Source organism: Lynx canadensis, chromosome C2 (assembly GCF_007474595.2).
Source record: "Lynx canadensis isolate LIC74 chromosome C2, mLynCan4.pri.v2, whole genome shotgun sequence".
NCBI classification, from domain to species: Eukaryota; Metazoa; Chordata; class Mammalia; order Carnivora; family Felidae; genus Lynx; species Lynx canadensis.
In genome coordinates this window covers 34,298,848-34,320,899 of record NC_044311.2, presented here as the reverse complement: position 1 = coordinate 34,320,899, position 22,052 = coordinate 34,298,848, and the positions used below count along the sequence as shown (strand labels likewise).

Sequence of the window (22,052 nt, the reverse complement as noted above, 5' to 3'; positions counted from 1 at the left end):
TCCTTGCAGGAAGCCCTCAAGGAAGTCCTCAGGGTGCAGTTGAGGGGTGCATTTATTGGAATAGGGGCTTGATGCCAGGAGTGTCAACATTTGTATGAACATAGTTCTAACAGCAGGAGGGCAGAAGATACTTGTGGTACAAAGGCCTGGGCTGTTCATTAGTAGGACAAGTATGACAAGTAAAGAAAAATAGGCTAGAGACATAGCACAAAGGACCTTGCCAGCTGGGTTAAGGGAATTGGTCTTTTTAATACTTAGGTGGTGGGTCATGACAAGTTCATGACATTTTCTTACATGAGGTTGATAGAAAATTATTTTTGAAAGAAGGCCCTCTTGATTACTATTTTCATTGAAGTTTGCAGAGAAGAACTCAGCCAAAGAAGCCAATATTATCTAAGTAAAACCTGGCAAGAATCACTTGTTGAATGGTTCTTAACTTAATTTCTTAGAAACCTGTAATCTTTAAACCTTTCATTTTTCACATGTGATATGTTGAATTTATGTTGAGTCAGTATGGTGTGTGTATATAATGTATGTAGTGATAACTGAAAGTGTTTTTAAATAATTTATTTCTGGTGGCTTACTCTTTAATTGACCTCCTGTTATGTAATTGGCTATATTGAAATCCAAAGAGTAATTATGGATTAGTGGGCTTTATCATATTTTAATATAAGATTTGGCTAATTTTCTGTTTCACCACATTTTACTTAATAATTTCTAGGGCCTCATGGTTATGAATGTGCTTCAATTTCATAATGCCTCCTGCTATGGCAGACATCCTTGACATCTGGGCAGTGGATTCACAGTTAGCATCTGATGGCTCCATACCTGTGGATTTCCTTTTGCCCACTGGGATTTATATTCAGTTGGAGGTTCCTCGGGAAGCTACCATTTCCTATATTAAACAGGTATGTTAATAGGTAAAATTTTTATCAGTGTAGCTTACTTACTATATTATAGGAAATGTTACTTGTGTAAATCATATGGTCAGTTTGAGAGAAGATTAAGCTTTGGGTCACTACATATTAAAGATTTTGATATTTGCCTTGTATTTTGTGGACATATAAAACAGTCATTCTTACCGTCACTTTTAATCCATATGTGATACCTGATTTAAGAAAAATCAACTTACGTTGATTTTAAGTGTTAGTTTAAAACGTTTAAACATTAGTTTGAAACGTTCGTTTTAAATGCTCATTCAGGTTATTAAAAGGAATTTGACATTGTTGAAGAAAGTTTTGTGTTAAAATCTTTTTAACTGTCTCTTCCTTCCTCTTCCCTCCGTACCCCACTACTTTTCATGGTGACTATGGGGAGGAAAAAGTTTTCCCTCACTAGTGACTGGCGTGTCCTCCTTTGGAAGCAAAGTCTTTTTTTTTTTTTTTTTTTTTTTTAACGTTTATTTGTTTTTGAGAGAGAGACAGAGTGCGAGCAGGGGAGGAACAGAGAGAGAGGGAGACACAGAATCTGAAACAAGCTCCAGCACAAAGCCCTAATGCGGGCCTCAAACTCACCAACTGCAGAGATCGCGACCTGAGCCGAAGTCGGATGTTTAACTGACTGAGCCACCCAGGCGCCACCCCCACCTTTTTAAGTTTTTATTTAAATTGCAGGTGGTTAACATACAGTGTATGTTAGGTAGTTTCAGGTGTGCAATATGGTGATTCAACACATATACAACACCCTGTGCTCCTCACAATAAGTGCACTCCTTAAGCCCCATCACCTGTTTCACCCATCCCCCCACCCACCTCCCTTCTGGTGAGCCTCAGTTTGGAAGCAAATTCTTTTACATAACAAGGGTTGCTTGTTTTGTTGGATTATTTTTTGAAGTGAATTGATGAATGCTATTGATTTGTGAAGACTACGAAATGTAAATGAAATTATTTTCTAAACTTTCTCTTTAATGTTTTCCAAATAGCTGAACCCAATATGAAAATCAGGGGTTATATTTTTAAGAAAAAGTTTTTATGACATATGTTTATGTTTTTATTTTTTTTTTAAGTTTATTTATTTTGAGAGAGAGGAAGAGTATATGAATCCCAAGTAGGCTCTGAAATGCCAGCACAGAGCCTGACGTGGGACTCAATCTCATGAAGTGAGATCTTGACCTGAGCTGAAATGAAAAATCAGATGCTTAACTGAGCCACCCGGGACCCCTACCTAGCATAATATTTTCAAGTTCATCCATATATAATAATGAATCGAAATTTCATTCCTTTCTAAGACTTAGTAATGTTCCATTGTATGGATATACCACTTTTTTATCTGTTCATCTTTTGATGGGCATTTTGGTTGTTTATCTTTTAGCTATTGTGAATAATGCTACTATGTACATTGGTATACATATCTTTTTGAGTCCCTGCTTTCATTTTTTTGGGGTATATGTCTGGAAGTGGAATTTTTATATCATATGGTAATTCTTTTTTAACTTGAAAAAGTTTTTTTAATGTTTATTTATATTTGAGAGAGAGAGAGAGAGAGACAGAGCGCAAGCAGGGGAGGGGCAGAGAGAGATGGACACAGAATCTGAAGCAGAATCCAGGCTCTGAGCTGTTAGCACTGAGCCTGACGTGGGGCTCAAACCCATGAGCCATGAGATCATGACCTGAGTTGAAGTTGGACACTTAACGAACCAAGCCACCCAGGCGCCCCTGTTTTAACTTTGTAAAGAACTGCCAAAGAGCTTTCTACATCAGTGATACCATTTTTCATCCCCACTAGCAGTACACAAATGTTCTGGTTTCTCCACATTCTGGCCAACAGTTGTAATTTTTGTTTTTGTTTTTGTTTTTTTAATTTTTAATTTTTTATGTTTAGTCTTGAGAGAGAGAGAGAGAGAGAGAATACGAGCAGGGGAGGGTCAGAGAGAGAGAAGGAGACATAAAATCTGAAGCAGGCTCAAGGCTCTGAGCTGTTAGCATAGAGTCCAACATGGGGCTTGAACTCATGAATTGTGAGATCATGACCTGAGCCAAAGTGGGACGCTTAAACCAACTGAGCCAGCCTGGTGCCCCTATTTTTTTTTTTTAATGTTTATTTGTTTTTGAGTGAGAGAGACAGAATGCGAGCAGGGGAGGGGCAGAGAGCCAGGGAGACACAGAATCTGAAGCAGGCTCCAGGCTCTGAGCTGTCAGCACAGAGCCTCACGTGGGGCTCTAACTCATGAATCACATGATCATGACCTGAGCCGAAGTTGGATGCTTAACTGACTGAGCCATCCTGGTGCCCCTGTTTGTTTTTGATAATAACCATTTTTATGCCTGTGAAGTGGTATCTTTCTGCAGCTTTTCTTTGCATTTACCTCATGACTAACGATGTCAAGCATCTTTTCTTCTTCTTAATGGCCATTTGTAGAATTGTCTATTCAAGACTATTGCACATTTTTTCACTTGTCTTTTTTTTTGTTACTGAGCCATAAGTGTTCTTCAATTATCCTGAATATTAATCGCTTATCAAATATATAATTTGCAAACATCTTCTCCCATTCTTTGGTTTGCCTTTTCACTATCACATTAGTGTCTATTCATATATGAATTTTGTAAAATTTTGATGAAAATCCAGTTTCCCTATTTTTTCTTTTGTTGTCCATCACTCCTTTTTCATATATAAAACTGAATCTGAGAATTAGCTGTGAGTTTTATCCCCAGTTTGTTATTTTCAGCTTTTGGCTTTTGTACTGGCTGCAGTTAAAATTTATCATCCACCTTGTCATTTATATAGTGATCTTTTACATGATCTCATCCAGGAGACTTGGGGGAAGTGATATGAGATTCTGCTTATTTATACTGATAGAGCAATGCTAATTAATGAAGATAACCCTGATGAATAGAAAATAATGCAGGAAAAATAATACAAATTTTGTATGGGAGTGATGATACATACGTTAAAATTTTTTCTATTTTCTGATTAGATGTTATTTATATTCATAAGAATGTTAAATATGGATGTCTTCATTGATTCTTAGCCTTCAGAGATATTCACTTAAAAAAATTTGAAGTATAGTGGTACCTGGGTGGCTCAGTCAGTTAAGCATCCGATTTCAGCTCAGGTCATGATCTCATGGTTTGTGAGTGTGAGCCCCACATCAGGCTCTGTGCCGACAGCTCAGAGCCTGAAGCCTGCTTCAGATTCTGTGTCTCCTTCTCTCTCTGCCCCTCCCTTGCTCACACTCTGTCTCTCTCTCTCAAAAATAAACAAACATTAAAAAAATAAAAAAAAAAATTGAAGTCTAGTTGACATATTATATTACTTTTAAGTGTACAACCTAGTGATTCAATAGTTAAGTACATTTTGAAATGCTCACCATGATAAGTGTAGTTACCTTCTGTCACCATACAAAGTTATTGCAATTTTATTGACTATGTTTTTTCTTCTGTGCTTTTCATCTCGTTGGGTTACTTATTTTATAAATGGTATTTTTGTACCTTGTATTCCCCTTCACCTATTTCACCTGTCCCTTCTGCTCCTCCCCTTTGACAGCCACCAGTTTGCTCTATGTATTTATGAGCCTCCTGTTTTTGTTTTTTAGATTCTATGTATATATGAAATCATACGGTATTTATCTTTCTCTGACTTATTTCACTTAGCATAAGACTAGGTTTTTTTTTTTTGATGTACTTATAAATGGCATTGTTTTTAAATTTCTCTGCAAGTGTACAGAAACGACAGGTTTCTGTATATTAATTTTGTATTCTGCAACTTTATGGAATTCATTTATTATTTCTAATCATTTTTTGTGGAATCTTTAGAGTTTTCTATATGTAGTATCATGTCTTCTATAAATAGTGACAACTTCACTTCTTCCTTAACAATTTGAATGTTTTTTCTTTATGTCTGATTGCTGTGACTGGGACTTGTAGTATGGTGTGTTGAGTTAAGGTGGTGAGAGTAGATATTTTTATGTTGTTTCTGATCTTAGAGGAAAAGCTGTCAGCTTTTCACAATTAAGTATGATGTTAGCCATGGGTTTGTCATATATGACTTTATTATGTTGAAGTATATTTTCTCTCTTCCCACTTGTTTTTATCATGCAGGATCATGAAATTTTGTCAAATGCTTTTTCTGCATCTACTGAGATGATTAGATGGTTTTTATCTTCCATTTTGTAAATGTGGTATGTCATATTGATTGATTTGTGGATAATGAACCATCTTTGCATCCTTGGAATGCAGGGATTGTGGTGAATAAACCTTTAAATGTCTTGCTGAATTTGCACTGCTAATATTTTGTTGAGGATTTTTGCAGCTATGGTCATTGGGGATATTGGTATGTGGTTTTCTTTTTTTGTAGTGTCTTTGTCTGGTTTTGGTATCAGGGTAATACTGGCCTTGTAGAATGAATTTGGAAGCATTCCTTCTTTTTTAGATGAGTTTGAGAAGGATTGATAGTAAATCTTTTATGAATGGTGGAATTCACTGGTGAAGCCGTCTGGTTCTGGATTTTGTTTGTTGGGAGTTTTTTTTCTTTTGATTTTTTTTTTAAAGGGTTTTTTTTTTTTTTTTTAAGTTTATGTATTTATTTTGAGAGAGAGCAAGCATGAGCAGAGTAGGGGCAGAGAGAGAATAGAAGCAGGTGCTGCGCTGCCAGCACAGAGCCTAACATGGGGCTCTCACGAACTGTGAGATCATGAGCTGAGCAGAAATCCAGAGTTAGACACTTAACTGATTGAGCCATGTAGGTGCCCCTTTTGGGAGGTTTTTTTTTTTTTTTAATTACTGATTCCATTTTGTTACTGGCAATCAGTCTGTTTAGAGTATCTGCTTCTTTCTGATTCAATGTTGGAAGATTGTTTCTAGGAATTTATCCATTTCTAGGTTTTCAAATTTGTTGGCACATGATTTTTTGTAGTGGTCTCTTATAATCCTTTATATTTCTGTGGTGTCAGTTGTAACTTCTCTTTCATTTCTGATTTTGAGTTCTCACTCTCTTTCTTGATGAGTCTGGCAGATACTCACTTAATGATTTTGCTTATGTATGTGCATTTTATGTGCATTATACTATTACATTAACTACAAAAATGGGTTAATAGTATACATATTCTACAAGTTGGTATTTCAAAAAAAACAACCTTAATATATCTTGGACAGTTTCCTATGTTACCTTTTATTTTTATTTTCACAAATGTATAGTACTTTATTATTGATTTAGTCAATCCTTTATTGCTAAACACTTGGCTTGTTCTGTGTTTTTGAGTTTTACAAAGAGTGCTGTAGTATCTTTGTAGATGTATTTTTATACACTTGAGCAAGTTTTTCTGTTCCAGAAAGTGTCTAATTTTTTCCTGCAGATGTTATGGAAGCAAGTTCACAATTACCCAATGTTTAACCTCCTTATGGAAATTGACTCCTATATGTTTGCATGTGTGAATCAAACTGCTGTATATGAGGAGCTTGAAGATGAAACAAGAAGGCTCTGTGATGTCAGACCTTTTCTTCCAGTTCTCAAATTAGTGACAAGAAGTTGTGACCCAGGGGAAAAATTAGACTCAAAAATTGGAGTCCTTATAGGAAAAGGTAATTTAAGTACTTCCTAGTATGAATTCTTACCATGTTTGTTGCTATATGTATAAACATGTAGTAAGTATAATCTAAGACATTGTAGAGTATGGCCCAAGGACCAATGCTTGTCTGTAAATTGTTAACCAGTCTGAGATCAGGTAAGTATAAAAATTGAGAGTAAATGTTTATAAATTCCTGTAGCCATGTGATATTGCCACAGTATCCCAGGGGTTATATTTTTTGAATCCTTTTCTAGTGACTTATTTTTATTTGCAAAATAATGTTTCTTGGCATATTGGAAAGGAAAAAGTTGTTCCTTTGTCTCATGTAGTTTGAGAAGAGATACCTTTTCTGAGAGATACATTCTCTGTTTCTTTTAAATGCCTCTACGGTATAAACACAATTTATATACAACTCTCTATACCAACCAAGATTTTAAGCTGATTGATAAATTCCAATATTATTGACAAATTTTACTCCTTAATTTTTCTTTAAGTAGAGTTATTTTTGTAGTGAGTGAAGATAAATTATGTCCATGTTCTTCTTTGCAAATTAATTCCAGGGAGAATTGTGAATAACAAAGAAAATATGGTACAGTCTTGCTGTAATAATCATAGCTGTCTCAGGGGCAATGGGATATCAGTATCCTGCTTTAGACAAGATACTAACTTGAGTTAAGTACTATAAGAGGTTAACTCTGGAAGAGACTTGAAGTTTGTTTGTTTGTTTATTTTTGAGTAGCAGTTTTTGGTTGTTTTCATTATTTTATTTTATTTTATTTTATTTTACTTTATTTTATTTTATTTCATTATTTTATGTTATGGTATTTTATGTTATTTTATGTTATGTTAATTTATTTTATTTTATTTTATTTTATTTTATTTTATTTATTTATTTTTTTAAACATTTTTTTTTAACGTTTTATTTATTTTTGAGACAGGGAGAGACAGAGCATGAACGGGGGAGGGTCAGAGAGAGAGGGAGACACAGAATCCGAAACAGGCTCCAGGCTCTGAGCTGTCAGCACAGAGCCCGACGTGGGGCTCGAACTCACGGACAGTGAGATCGTGACCTGAGCCGAAGTCGGACGCTTAACCGACGGAGCCACCCAGGCGCCCCTGTTTTATTTTAATTTAGAGACTTGAAGTTTAAATACAAAACCAAAATATCGACTGGTGGTTGTTGGATTTGGATTGGCCTCTGTATTGATTAAATTCACTATTACAGGATAATATAGTACCATCCCATTTAGGATTATACGTATTTTCAAGATAATCTAGTGCCATCTCCTCTAAGAACCATGCCCTGTGAGATTGCATTCTTTGATGGTGACCTATAGCAATTCAGGCTAACTAATGATTACAAATGTGGGACTACACTCTTCCCTCTGAGTACATAGAACAGAACCTTGTTGATTTACTGAATGACAGCCTGGTATTCAAAAGTGGTTTGTTTGTTTTTTTTGTAATATTTTTTTTAAGTTTATTTATTTATTTTGAGAGAGAGAGCACAAACACATGTGAGCAGGGGGAAGGGCAGAGAGGAAGGGAAAGAGAATTCCAAGAGGCTGCATGCTCTTAGGGTAGAGCCCGACTTGGGGCATGAACCCACGAACCTTGAGATCACGACCTGAGCTAAAATCAAAAGTCAGATGCTTAATAGACTCAGCCACTCAGGCACCCCTTAAAAAGGTTAATTACTTCAGAGGATAACTAGTTTGCTTTAGGCAATATTTTTTCCCCCTTAAATAGGTTTGTAATTATTTACCATACAAAATTTTATTTTTTCCCTAAGATTTTATTTATTTATTGTTAAATAATTTTCATACTCAACATGGGTCTTGAACGCACAGCCCCAAGATCAAGAGTCATACACTCCACCAAGTGAGCCAACCAGGTACCACCCAAATTTTCTTATATATTAATGACCTCAGTAGAGAGCATTCCTTTCTATTTGCCAGAGCTCCAAACATCTTTTTGATAAATTTTAAATTCTCCATTACAAAAAATCTCCCCTTTGAATTGAAGAATATATGGAAAAGTAAAAAGAATAAACACAGTCTTATCCAAGACAAGAATATTCACTGGCAATATTGAGATATATAGTTTTTTCCAAATGGCTGTGTGTGTGTGTATGAAGATATATAACTTTTGTATATTTCTATACTGATGAAAGGAAGTAGATCATAACCACACTGATTGTTAAGGAAGCTAAAATATTTGATAACCCAAAAGGTTAGCACCAGAGAGAGAGTTAATTTTTGTCAGGATATAGTTATCTTTTGAGATGTAACATGTTTTCAAAACTGAAATCTCTGCACTCTCTTCTAGTCATGATCTCCAAAATATATGAGCTCATTAGCCACTATTAACCTCTACATAAGCTTGCCAGACTTAGCAAATAAAAATATAGTAGATTGAGATATTAAATGGGATATACTTCCTGATAAGAATCATTCATTGTTTATCTAAAATTCAAATAGAATTGAGCATGCTGGTTTTTTATTTGGCAACACTGACTTTGCCCTGCCACAATGCAGGGATTATATAGATGTAGGTATAGGTGTAGGTATAGGTACAGGTATGGGTAGATGTATGTCTTGAATTTCTCTTTCTATAAGTAATGTGACCATATTTCCTTCTGTATCATAAAGCTTATTATATAAAAAATTTCAATGCAGTGTGCCCTGCAATTTGATTGATCAAGATGCAAAGAGTGTTTTATATTAACTTGAACAGTTTTTAAATTCTTAACTATTTATAAATTGTATTTTAGATTTTCAGTGCATGTAGGAAACCTGATGTTAATGATCATATACACAAATTCAAGTGTTAACATTAATTTAGGAGTTTGAGTAATTCTGTTTATTATTTTACAATGAATTTTTACTTTCATTACCTAACAAGTCAGTTTTTGCCATTGCTAATTTGTATGTGGTGACTACAACCGGGACTTGGTGAGGTCATGCCTCCTGGGAAAACAATAAACAATTATTTCAATTTAACTTCAGGAACAAGTTTGCTGCCTCCTCCTCCCCAAAGAAAACAATAGATATAATTGCCGTGATGGGTCTAAAAATACCTTTTCCTGAGTGATAATATATTTGATCATTTTATTTTTTATGTTTATTCTAAGTAATTATTTACAGAGCTGCTCTTTGGATTCTGATTATCCTCTGTAGTGAAGGTACCTGTCACCCCTGCATTCATTTCTCCAAATACGCATTAGGAAATCTTGATTGGAGGATTTTGTCAGCATCCTGAAAAACATGTTTGAATACTCCCTTATTTTCCCCGACCTGTAAAGTTGTGGTATAGTTTAAAGTGAAGGGTATCTAGAGTCTGGAGGACTTTAACAATGTCGTTAATGTGAAGAAATTATTCACTCAATACTTCTTTTATATTAAAAAATTATATTTGATTCTAAGCTAAATAATATTCTTATCTTAAAATTTAAGGTTTGTTGGGGTGCCTGGGTGGCTCATTTGGGCTTTCAGCTCAGGTCATGATCTCGTGGTTTGTGGGTTTGAGCCCCATGTCTCTCTCTCTCTCTCTCTCTGCCCCTCCCCCACTTGCTCTGTCTCAAAAAAATAAATAAATACATAAACCTAAAAAGAATAAAAATTTGAGATGTATTCCTAGGAGCAGTTGGGAAACTATTGAAGGGATTTAAATAGGGGAGTAACATCAGATTTGCATTTTTGTTTTTTTGAGAGAGCAAGAGAGTGAGTGCATGAGTAGGGGAGGGGGAGAGAGGGGCAGGAGGAGAGAGTGATAATCCCAAGCAGGCTCTACACTCAGCATGGAGCCCAATGAGGAGCTCCATCCCATGACCTTGGGATCATGACCTGAGCCAAAATCAAGAGCTGGACATTCAACCACTTAACCAACTGAGCCACCTAGGTGTCCCCATTATATTTGCATTTTATAAAGAATTATTCATACTGGAAAATGGAGCATGGGTTGGAGAGATTAAGACTGGGAGTAGAGAAATTAGTGAAAAACTGATGTAGTAATCCATGGGAGGGACAATGATGGACTGGGAATAAATTAATGGCTGCAGGAACTAGGAGAAGTAGACAGGGTTGAGAGACATTTAGGAAGTGGTTTAGACGTGATTTTTAGTAGATAAAGGGAGATAAAGAGTTTGATTTTTGTTAAATGTAGTAGGTACACATTTCCCTTTCCTCACCTGTAATACCTGTGTCTGTGAGTAGAAAGAGCTTCAGCTGTGCTGGCAAACAAGCTCCAAAATCCCTCAGCTAGTCTGCATAAATTACACTTCTTTCATGGCTGAATAAGAGTGTATATTTCCATTCCAGATCCAAAACTATCCAGGAAATTATAATGTACTCTCAAGATTTTACCTTTGCTGCATTCATTATGCAGCTTAACCATTTTTATGTTTTTATATTTAATACCACAGATTGATTCTAATATTTATTTTTGAAATAATAATTGTTTTAATACGTAAAAGAAAATAGACAATGGAGATAAGTCCACTGTCTAACCCTGATTGACATGCATATATTCAGATAGTATAGATTTAAATGATAGGATATTAAATGGCCTTATGGAACAAATACTAGCAGACTGCTTCCCTGTACTTCTGTCCTCAGCACTGTGAAATACTGTCATCATCTCAGGTATCTTTTCAGAACAAAAATGTATACATATTCTATACTCTTTCTTTTGAATTTGCATAAAAGGAATCTTGTGAGACTCATTTTGTCCCTGCTTTTTACATTTAACTTACCTGGAGCTTTTAATGTAACAATACCAATCTAATCTATCCATTGATCACTTCTACTACCATATAATGGTATATGGATGTATCTCAATTTTAAAACTAGGTCTTAATGATTAACTTTATTTCCAGTTTTTAAATTATTATAAACAAAACTACAGTGAACATTCTTGTACTGTTAACAGTACGTTGTACAAATAATGTACTTCTCTAGGTTTGTGGAAATAAAGACCACCCAATGAGAACAGACTATTTACTCAGAGCTTGCGATTATAGTAAAGGAGCTTTTTGTTTGTCAGTGACCCAAAGGCAGGCAGGGGAGTGAAAAAGTGTTATGCTAAAGAAGGGGGAATGCCTCTTGTATGGCTGATTGGAAGTTTTTGGCCAGAAGCTGGAGGTGGGGGGTCACTAGAAGTTGGGCATCTTATGTGCATGATTTGGGGGTGCATATTTGGCACTTACTGGCTAGTACTGGGTCTCTCAGGCTAAAATTCCTGTTGGCAGAATTTTGAGGTCAAAGTGTATGTGTATGTTTATAATTTCTAATATTAAATAAATACGCCTTCCAGTACAGGGTGTTGTTAAACTTTAAAATGTTTGCCATCTTACAAGTAAAAGTTTATGTATACAAATTTCTGCATGTTTATTTGTTGTAAATTTCTAGCATTGTTTATTAGGATAATGATAAGTTTATGAAAAGGTTGCTGTATTTAGTTGTCTGCATGGTAGAAGTGGTTCATAATTAAGTACAGTGAAGAATAATTTTATATTCATGAGATTTTTGACTGATATAACCATTGTTGAAAAATCACAGTGAAACCTAAGTTTAATCTATAAAATTTAAATTTACTGAGTCTTAAGTAAAAATGTGAGTTTTAAACTGATTAATTTAAAAGTTTTCAGATTCTTAGGCTTTCTCAGATATGATAAACGTGATTTTTACTTGGTTTGTAAAGAAAAACTGGATAGTTTATAGGTGGTTTTATCTAATTATTGAGTTTATTTCTTATTTTGAGAGGGAGAGAGAAAGCATACGAGCATGTGTGTATAAGTGGGGAGGGACAGAAAGGAGAGAGAGAGAATCCCAAGTAGGCTGCATGCTGTCAGCAGGGAGCCCCATTTGGGGCTCGATCTCATAAACCTTGAGATCATGACCTGAGCCAACCCTTAACCAGCTGAGCCACCCAGGCACCCCTTATATGTGGTTTTAAAATGTGTATACTATTTCTGTGATTATCTTTATCAAACTGGTACCTAACTACATTTCTTTGAAAGATTTCAAGTTTGTGTGTCTGTTGGCCACCTTTCTTTAGAAAGCTGATTGTGTGTTCACCTTCTATATATGAAATGTGTTATTTTATCTGGATATTCTTTTGATCCTTGTGTAATATTTTCCTACCCAGTTTTGTTTTCTTGATAAAAATTGAACGTCCAGTATATTTGGTTGGATATATTTTGTATTTCTTGTATTATTATTAGCTACTCAAAATGACACTGTAAAAAAATTTGTTTAGGTCTACATGAATTTGATGCACTGAAGGATCCTGAAGTGAATGAATTCCGAATAAAAATGCGCAAATTCAGTGAAGAAAAGATTCAGTCACTTGTGGGATTGTCTTGGATGGATTGGCTAAAACAGACGTATCCACCAGAACATGAACCATCCATCCTTGAAAACTTAGAAGATAAACTTTATGGAGGAAAGCTCATTGTGGCTGTTCATTTTGAAAATTGTCAGGTAGTGTTGTATTATTTTAAGAAATATTTTGTAATAAATCTGTGATTTTACCTGAATGCAGCACCAATCTTAGAAGAGGTTCTTGCTCACTTGGTAAATGCTGTTACAAAGAGCATTTTTAGATTTAAGATGGAAATTTTAGCATTAGGTGTGATAATGCTTTGCATGTGTATGATTTTTTTTTTTTTTTAAATTTTTTTTTTCAACATTTATTTATTTTTGGGACAGAGAGAGACAGAGCATGAACGGGGGAGGGGCAGAGAGAGAGGGAGACACAGAATCGGAAACAGGCTCCAGGCTCTGAGCCATCAGCCCAGAGCCTGACGCGGGGCTCGAACTCACGGACCTCGAGATCGTGACCTGGCTGAAGTCGGACGCTTAACCGACTGCGCCACCCAGGCGCCCCGCATGTGTATGATTTTTGATGCAATGTTATATTAGTCTAGATTGGGTTTGGAAAATTGCAGTTTTTGAATGGTTTTTATACTTAAAAGGGATGTAAAAAAAACTCAAGGAATTTTTAAGAGATGTTAAAGAAAGAGAAAAAGAATGAAAAGAATATTGACAAAGACTCATAGGTTGTCAGCAAAACCTGGGTCTTTACAGAAAAAGATTGCCAACCCCAGTCTAGACAGTGTTTTTTAGTTACTGGGTTTTCTCATGTGATTTTGCTCTTGTCTATAAAATGAAAGCTTTGATCAAATGATCTCTTTTTTCCATATTCTTATATTTGCATTCTTTAAATATGTAATTAAGTGCTGATATGGAATTGGGCATTATAATGGAGTGTGTATATACAGTTAATCCGTATCTGAATAGTCACAGTTATTTTAGAAGCCAGATTATGGTACTACCTTTGTATATAGTATGGTCATTTTATCATCTAGGATCTGGCTTCGAATTAGGGTAGGAGTTCAAGAATATTTTGTGCTGTTCTTTCTTCAATTACTCTGATAACAACAATGATATAAACCCATTTTAGTAAACATTCTATATTAAGCACTTCACCATGCTAAGAGCAATGAAAGGTATTTTTGTTATAGTCTCCACTTTTAAATATTAATTTTTTATTTTTTTAGAGAGAGTGCGAGTGGGAGAGAGGGACAGAGGGAGGAGAGAGAGAGAGAGAGAGAGAAAGAGAGAAGCTTAAGCAGTCTTCACACTCAGCGTGGTGCCTAATGCAAGTCTCGATCCCACGACCCCAGATCATGACCTGAGCCAAAATCAAGATTCAGACACTCAACTGAATGAGCCACCCAGGCACCCCTTTATTCTCCACTTTCAAAAACAACTCTATAAAGTGTTATCATCCTCGTTTTATAGGGAAGAAACTGAAAGGGAGAGAAGTTTTTTGTATGTGTGCCAAGGCCTTATAGCTGGTCTGTGGTATAGTCAGGATTTTCTCCAGATGTTTCTGGTTTTATTCAGTTCTGCCTCCTTCCCAACAATATGTATCTAAATATTTGTAGGAACAAATGCAAAAGCAGGAGCCTGCCTTCTGGCCTTTTACAAAGGAAGTTTATATAGGTTAAAAAAAAAACACAACAACAACAAAAACATTTGATGCTGTATCCTGAGATATGTTCAGACAGAAGTTCAATTAAACCAAGATTTGGATATTATAAAATCTCAAGATCAAATTTAAAATACTGTTTAGGGAATTCTGCCCTCTTGAAAGAGCTGGAATGGGGAATTTTATTTACTGCTGTTAGGTGACTAGAAGTCAACTTGAAAACACTGGCTCAGGGCAATTTGCCCATCTAGGTCAGTCTGCATTTCATTACTTATGGGTCAGATCTCTACTGGCTGTACATATCTTAATGTAATCATCATTGTAAAAAAGTATGTGTGAAAATAAATGTTTTGAAATTAAAAGAGAAATGGAGATACTGTAAAATCTTAGTGGATTCCAAAAATAGAATACTTTTTCAATTTTATATACATATATATATATATATGGAGAGGTTTTTTGTTTAAGTTTTTAATAATTCATTGCTCATCAGGACAAGTGCTCTCTTTAATCCCCATCACCTGTTTCACCCATCCCCCCACCTACCTCCTTTCTGGTAACCATCAGTTTGTTTTCTACAGTTAAGAGACCCTTTCTTGGTTTCTCTCTCTTTCTCTCTTTTTATGCCTCCTTGCTTGTTTGTTTTGTTTCTTAAATTCCACATGAGTGAAACCATGTGGTGTTTGTATTTCTCTTACTGACTTACTTTGCTTATCATTATACTCCCTAGCTCCAACTGTGTTGTTGCAAATGGCAAGATTTCATTCTTTTTTTTATGGCTAAATAATATTCTCTTGTGCATATCCCATCTTCTTTATCCATTCACCTATCAGTAGACACTTGGGCTATTTCCATAATTTGACTATTGTAAACAATGCTGTTATAAACATGGGGGTGCATATATCTCTTTGAATTAGTGTTTTTCAATTTTTTTGGTGAATACCCAGTAGTGTGATTACTGTGTGTAGAGTAGTTTTACTTTTAACTTTTTTTTTTTTAATTAAAAAATTGAAAGCATTTTTTTCTATCTTTAAATTTTTGAGGAACCCTCATACTGTTTTCCACAGCTGCTGGACTGGTATAATTTCTCACCAACAGTGCAAGAGAGTTCCTTTTCTCCACATCCTTGCCAAAGATTGTTGTTTCTTGTGTTTTTGATTTTAGCCATTTGACAGGTGTGAGGTGGTATCTCATTGTGGTTTTGATTTGAATTTCCCTGATGATGAGTGATATTAAGCATTGTTTTGTGTGTCTGTTGGCCACCTGTATGTCTTCTTTAGAAAAATGTCTATTCATGTCTTCTGCCAATTTTTTCATTGGATTATTGGTTTTTTAGGTGTTAACTTGTAGAAATTCTTTTTTTTTTTTATAATTTATTTATTTTGAGAGAGGGAGAGAGCATGAGCAGGGGAGGGGCAGAGAGAGAGAGAGAGAGAGAGAGAGAGAGAGAGAGAGAGAGAGAATATGAATCTCAAGCAGGCTCCGTTCTTTCAGCCTATAGCCCAATGTGGGGCTCCATCTCATGAACTGTGAGATGATGACCTTAGCCGAAAGTAAGAGTCAAGATGCTCAACTGACTGACTCACCCAATTTGTATAAATTCTTTATATATTTTGGATACTAACCCTTTATTGGATATGTCATTTGGAATATCTTCTCCCATTCTTTATGTTGCCTTTTAGTTTCATTGATTGCCTCCTACACTGTGCAGAAGTTTTTTATTTTGGTATAATCCCAATAGTTTAGTTTTGCTTTTGTTTCCTTTGTCTCAGGGGACCAAAAAGTTGCTATAGCTGATGTCTGAGTAATTACTGCCTGTGCTCTCTTCTAGGATTTTTATGGTTTCCTTTCTGACATTTAGGTCTTTAATACATTTAGAATTTATTTTTGTGTATGGTATAAGAAAGTGGTCCAGTGTCATTCTTTTGAAAGAAGCTGTCCAGTTTTCCCAACATCATTTGTTAAAGAGACTGTCATTTTCTCTTTGTATATTATTTTCTGCTTTGTTGAAGATTAATTGACTATGTAATTGTGGGTTTATTTCTGTTTTTTTTCTTTTTTATTTTGTTCTGTTGATCTGTGTGTCTGTTTTTGTGCCAGTACCATCCTGTTTTGTTTTTTTTTTTAATTTTTTTTTAACGTTTATTTATTTTTGAGACAGAGAGAGACAGAGCATGAATGGGGGAGGGTCAGAGAGAGGAAGACACAGAATCTGAAACAGGCTCCAGGCTCTGAGCTGTCAGCACAGAGCCCGACGCGGGGCTCGAACTCACGGACTGTGAGATCATGACCTGAGCCGAAGTCGGCCACTTAACCGACTGAGCCACCCAGGTGCCCCAGTACCATCCTGTTTTAATTACTACAACTTAGTAATATATCTTGCAGTCCAGATTTGAGATGCCTTCAGCTTTGCTGTTCTTTGTCACGTTTGCTTTGGCTATTTGGAGTGTTTTGTGGTTCCATACTAATTTTATGATTGTCTGTTCTAATTGTGTGAAAAATGCCATTGGTATTTTGATAGGGATTGCATTAAATCTGTAGATTGCTTTGGATAGTAGAGACATGTTAACAGTATTTGTTCTTCCGGTCCATGATCATGGAATGTCTTTTCATTTCAATGTATCATCCTCAATTTCTTTCATCAGTGTCTTATAGTTTTCAGAGTATAGGTCTTTCACCTCTTTGGTTAGGTTTATTTCTACATATCCTATTATTTTTGGTGCAATTTTACTTTTTTTTTTTTTTTTTTTTTTTTAGTGTTTATTTGTTCTTGAGAGAGAGAGAGAGAGAGAACATGAGCAGGGGAGGGGCAGAGTGAGAGAGGGATGCAGAATCTGAAGGAGGCTCCAGGCTCTGAGTTGTCAGCACAGAGCCTGATGCGGGGCTCGAACCCACAAGCTGTGAGATCATGACCTGAGCTGAAGTCAGATGTTTAACTGACCGAGCCACCCAGGCACCCCTTTTTGGTGCAATTTTAAATGGGATTGTTGTCTTAATTTCTTTTCTGCTGCTTTATTATTAGTGTATAGAAATGTGTATAGAAACAGATTTCTGCATATTGATTTTGTATCCTGTAACATTACTGAGTTCATTTATCAGTTCTAGTAGTTTTTTGGTGGAGTCTGTAGGGTTTCTATATATAGTATGTCATCTGCGAATAGTGAAAATATTACTTATTCTTTACCACTTTGGATGCCTTTTATTTCTTTTTTCTTGTCTGATTGCTGTGGTTAGGACTTGTAGTACTACAGTGAATAAACGTGATGAGAGTGGACATCCTTTTCATGTTCCTGGTCTTTTTTTTATTTTTTAAATTTTTTTTTTTTTTCAACGTTTATTTATTTTTGGGACAGAGAGAGACAGAGCATGAACGGGGGAGGGGCAGAGAGAGAAGGAGACACAGAATCGGAAACAGGCTCCAGGCTCCGAGCCATCAGCCCAGAGCCTGACGCGGGGCTCGAACTCACGGACCGCGAGATCGTGACCTGGCTGAAGTCGGACGCTTAACCGACTGCGCCACCCAGGCGCCCCTCATGTTCCTGGTCTTAAGGGAAAAGCTCTCAGTTTTTCACCTTTAAGTATGATCTTAACTGTGGGTTTTCCGTATATGACCTTTATTGTGTTGAAGTATGTTCTATCTACTCCTAATTTGTTGAGGGTTTTAATAATGAATGGAGGTTGTACTTTGTCAAATGTTCTTTAAGCATCTGTTGATCTTGTGGTTCTTATCCTTTCTCTTATTGAATTGTTGTATCATATTGATCAATTTGTGAATATGGAACCGCCCTTGCATCCCTGGAATAAATTCCACTTGGTTATGTGAATCATTTAAAAAAACTTTTTTTTATATTTATTTATTTCAAGAGAGAGAGAGCTAGTGAACGAGCACTAGCAGGGTAGGGGCAGAGAGGAGAGACAGAATCCCAAGCAGGCTCTGCACCATTACTGCATAGCTCATTGTGGGGCTTGCACTCACAAACAGTGAGATCATGACCTTAGCCAAGATCAAGAGTCAGATGCTTAATCAACTACGCCATGGGGTACCCCATCGTCATTACTGCTAATGACCAACATTAGGAAGCAGCATGTGGGAATATTAAACTAAGCATGAGATGAAATGTAACAAAGCATACATATAGGTTAAAAAATGATTTTCATAGGATTGTTAGGGAGAACTACAGACAGCAGTTTCTTTGAAAAACGTGAAATTTTAGATCACCACATAGTCACTATCAGCCAGCATAGAACAGGGCTCTTAATAAGCAAGATAAATATAATCATGGAATTATCATGTTTCAGATTTAAAGAACATTAGTCCCAACAGCCAAACCACAAAGGCATTATTTTTAATTCCAGGAGTCATAATTTATTAAAGATATCAATAAACCTGAGCATCGTTTTCAAACCCGTGTTGTTTTCTTTTTTAACCTCACTCAGCATAAGTTAAATGAAATTATTCTCTCAATTAAGGGATGGGGGCAGATGGCATTTGAAATTGTCTCCTGTGTGTTAGGGAACAGGGCAGGTTGTACAGAGGGTAAAAGGAGGTGGTGACTATACTTTCTGGGAATTTTTGAGAATATATCAGAAGCATGGGCAGAAATGTGAGAACAGTGAAGCATATACGGTAAAACTATGAAGAAGTATTTCTTCACCCATCTAGACATTATCTGAATTAGCCCAGTTGTCATGATATATATGTCATCACTAATTAATTGTATCCCTTCCTGCGAAGCAGAAATATGTATCCCACTCATACGCCCAGTGTCTTTGTTGCATAGTCTCTCATATATAGTTGTTTGTAATCATTGAGCAATAGAATGCAAGCCAGTTCCTCAGGAAAATTACAAGTCTTTTAAAGGTGCAATATTTTGTGAAGTATTTCAAAGAGATGTTGGAAAACTGCTTGAAATACAAGAAAAACCAGTTGACTTCTGACCAGTCTAATTAACATTTATGTGAAAAATATTAACAAGGGTGGTGAGACACTGGTAGTAATTTAGAAGACATGAATTTTATCATCAAGAGATTAATATTGGTTTTTGAAGGAAAGTTTTGAGCTGTTGGTACTATATATAATTCCATTATATAAATGTAAGTTGAGCTTTAAATAATGCGAGGGTTACTGGTGCTAATCCCTTTGCATTCAAAAAACCAGGTATGGGGGTGCATGGGTGGCTCCATTGGTAAATGTCCAACTCTTGATTTCAGCTCAGGCTGTGGCCTCATGATTTGTGAGATCAAACCCTGCATTGAGGCTCTGTGCTGACAGTGTGGAGCCTGCTTGGGATTCTCTCTCTTCCTCTCTCTTTGTCCATACCTTGGCTTGTGTGTGTGTGCTTTCTCCCCTGCCCTCTCAAAAAAAAAAGAAAATCCATGTATAACTTTTGACCCACATAAAACTTAGCTACTAATAGATTCCTGTTGACTGAAAGTCATATTTGGTTTACACATATCTAATATATGTATTATATACTATATTTTTACAATAAAGTAAGCTAGAGAGAAGAAAATGTTATTAAGACATAAGGAAGAAAAAACACATTTACAGTATTGTACTGGATTTATATTAAAAAAAACATAATTAGGTGGACCCACACAATTCAAACCCATGTTATTCAAGTGTCAACTGTATATCCATTGTCTCAGTTGTATCTTTCATAACTGATTATGAAACATTCATATTTCTGTTATTTGTTTTTTGTCTATTTTTTGAAGTTTATTTATTTATTTTGAGAGAGAGAGAGAGAGAGAGAAGAAAGGGCAGAGAGAGAGTGAGAGAGAGAATCCCAAGCAGGCTCTGAGCACTGTCAGCACAGAGCCCAATGTGGGGCTTGAACTTACAAATCATGAGATCATGACCTGAGCCAAAATCATGAGTTGGTCACTTAACTGACTGAATCACCCAGGCACCCCTGTTTGTTTGTTTGTTTGTTTGTTTGTTTTAATCTATTTTTAAATTATGTAGTGTATGTCTTACTGATTTGTACAAGTTCTTGGTATTTGGGGGGGGTAGTGAATTTTTGTCATTCATAGGTGTTGGGTGTGTATTTTCTCGAAGTGTGGCTTATCTTTGTTATTCTTTTTGTTTTGTTAGTTTTGTTTTGCTTGGTTTTTATCCTCAAGTTCCAGTCAGTGTTCATGTTTCCTCAATTGTCATGTCTCTCTCACACACACACACACACACACACACACACACACACAGACACAGCATATCAACTTCATTATTGCTGTTATATGAAATAATGTTGATTTACGTATTTCTATTGGATGTATGCCTAGAAACAGAACTGGTAAGTCATAGGTGTATGTGTGTAATCAGTTTTTAATAGATACTGCAAAATAATTTTCCATATTTATATTCCTACCAGTAATATTTTGAGAGTTTAGTGTCTCCACATCTTTGCTAATACTTGATATTGTCACATTTAAAAACTCTTTTAAAATTTGTCATGTTCTTTTTCATTGAGTTTCAAATTTCACTTAATTATGTTTTATTTCTTGGAGTTCTGTTTGATTCTTCTTCAGATATATTTGCTCTTTATTCATTTTCAAACCGTCTTTAATTCTTGAAACATACCAACCATATTTATTTTATTTTCTGAGTATTACTTCCAGTATCTGCAGTTTTTCAAGCCCAGTTCTCATTTCTGGTCTTTTCTGTAGCTTCTTGCTATCTGATAATGAGAGTGTTCTCCAGTTTTGTGTTTCTCAGTGTATGAAATAGAGGGTAAATGGGAATCATAGAATAATTTTATGATGTATTAAGCTGCTTAGGCATTATCCAGATGTGTGCTATATAATACAGTAATCAGTAGCCACATATGTATATTTAATTTTAAATTTAAGTTAATCAAGTAAAATTAAAATTCATTTCTTTTCATAGCCATATATCAAGTTCTCAAGAGCCACTGTGGCTAGTGACTTTTATTGTATAGCACAGAATAGAATATATCTATTATTAGAGTTTTTTTGGGTAGCACTGCTTTAGACAGTTCTGACGATTTGTAGTATGTTAAAAAAGAGTATCATATCTCTTTGTGACTCTCTTTTTAAAGTTTTTAAAACAATTTTATTTTTGAGAGAGAGAGAGAGAGAGAAAGAGAGAGAGAGAGAGAGAGACCCAGAATCCAAAGCAGGCTCCAGGCTCTGAGCTGTCAGCACAGAGCCTGATGTGACTCTTTTTTTTTTAAAGATAGATTGCTTTTAAGCTAGATGAAGGTTAGTTTTAAGGTAGATAGTGCAAGGGGATTAAATAAGAAGTTATATTTCTCTTTAGGATAAACATGAAGCTTTGCTGAAGTAGAAGAGTATTACTGGAAATGGAGAGGTGAACAGTTGGCAACCCATTAGAATGTAAGATCATTGGTATCTTAGTGGAAAGTCAGGTGAGGGAGGAAAGTGGAATCATTAGTCCTCATATGACTCTGAGGATCCTAGCTCATATGCTTTGATGCCTATAGTAACAACTCATATAGAGAATTCAGGAGAAAAGGGGTAAAAATACTAGAGAAAATAGATTGGAATACCCAGTAAGTTCATATTTAAAAAGTTGGAAT

At 35.6% G+C, this 22,052-nt stretch overlaps 1 protein-coding gene across 3 annotated transcripts in view; it reads left to right on the top strand.

Moving 5' to 3' along the window:
• PIK3CB (phosphatidylinositol-4,5-bisphosphate 3-kinase catalytic subunit beta) overlaps positions 1–22,052 on the top strand; it is a 181,517-nt gene that overhangs the window by 75,612 nt on the left and 83,853 nt on the right. For all 3 annotated transcript variants that reach the window (XM_030328607.1, XM_030328606.1, XM_030328605.1), the window contains exons 3-5: positions 722–908; positions 6,289–6,514; positions 12,760–12,983. In XM_030328607.1, coding sequence (XP_030184467.1) covers positions 738–908; positions 6,289–6,514; positions 12,760–12,983 — 621 coding nt within the window. In that variant the 5' untranslated portion in view covers positions 722–737. The remainder of the gene's footprint in view (positions 1–721; positions 909–6,288; positions 6,515–12,759; positions 12,984–22,052) is intronic.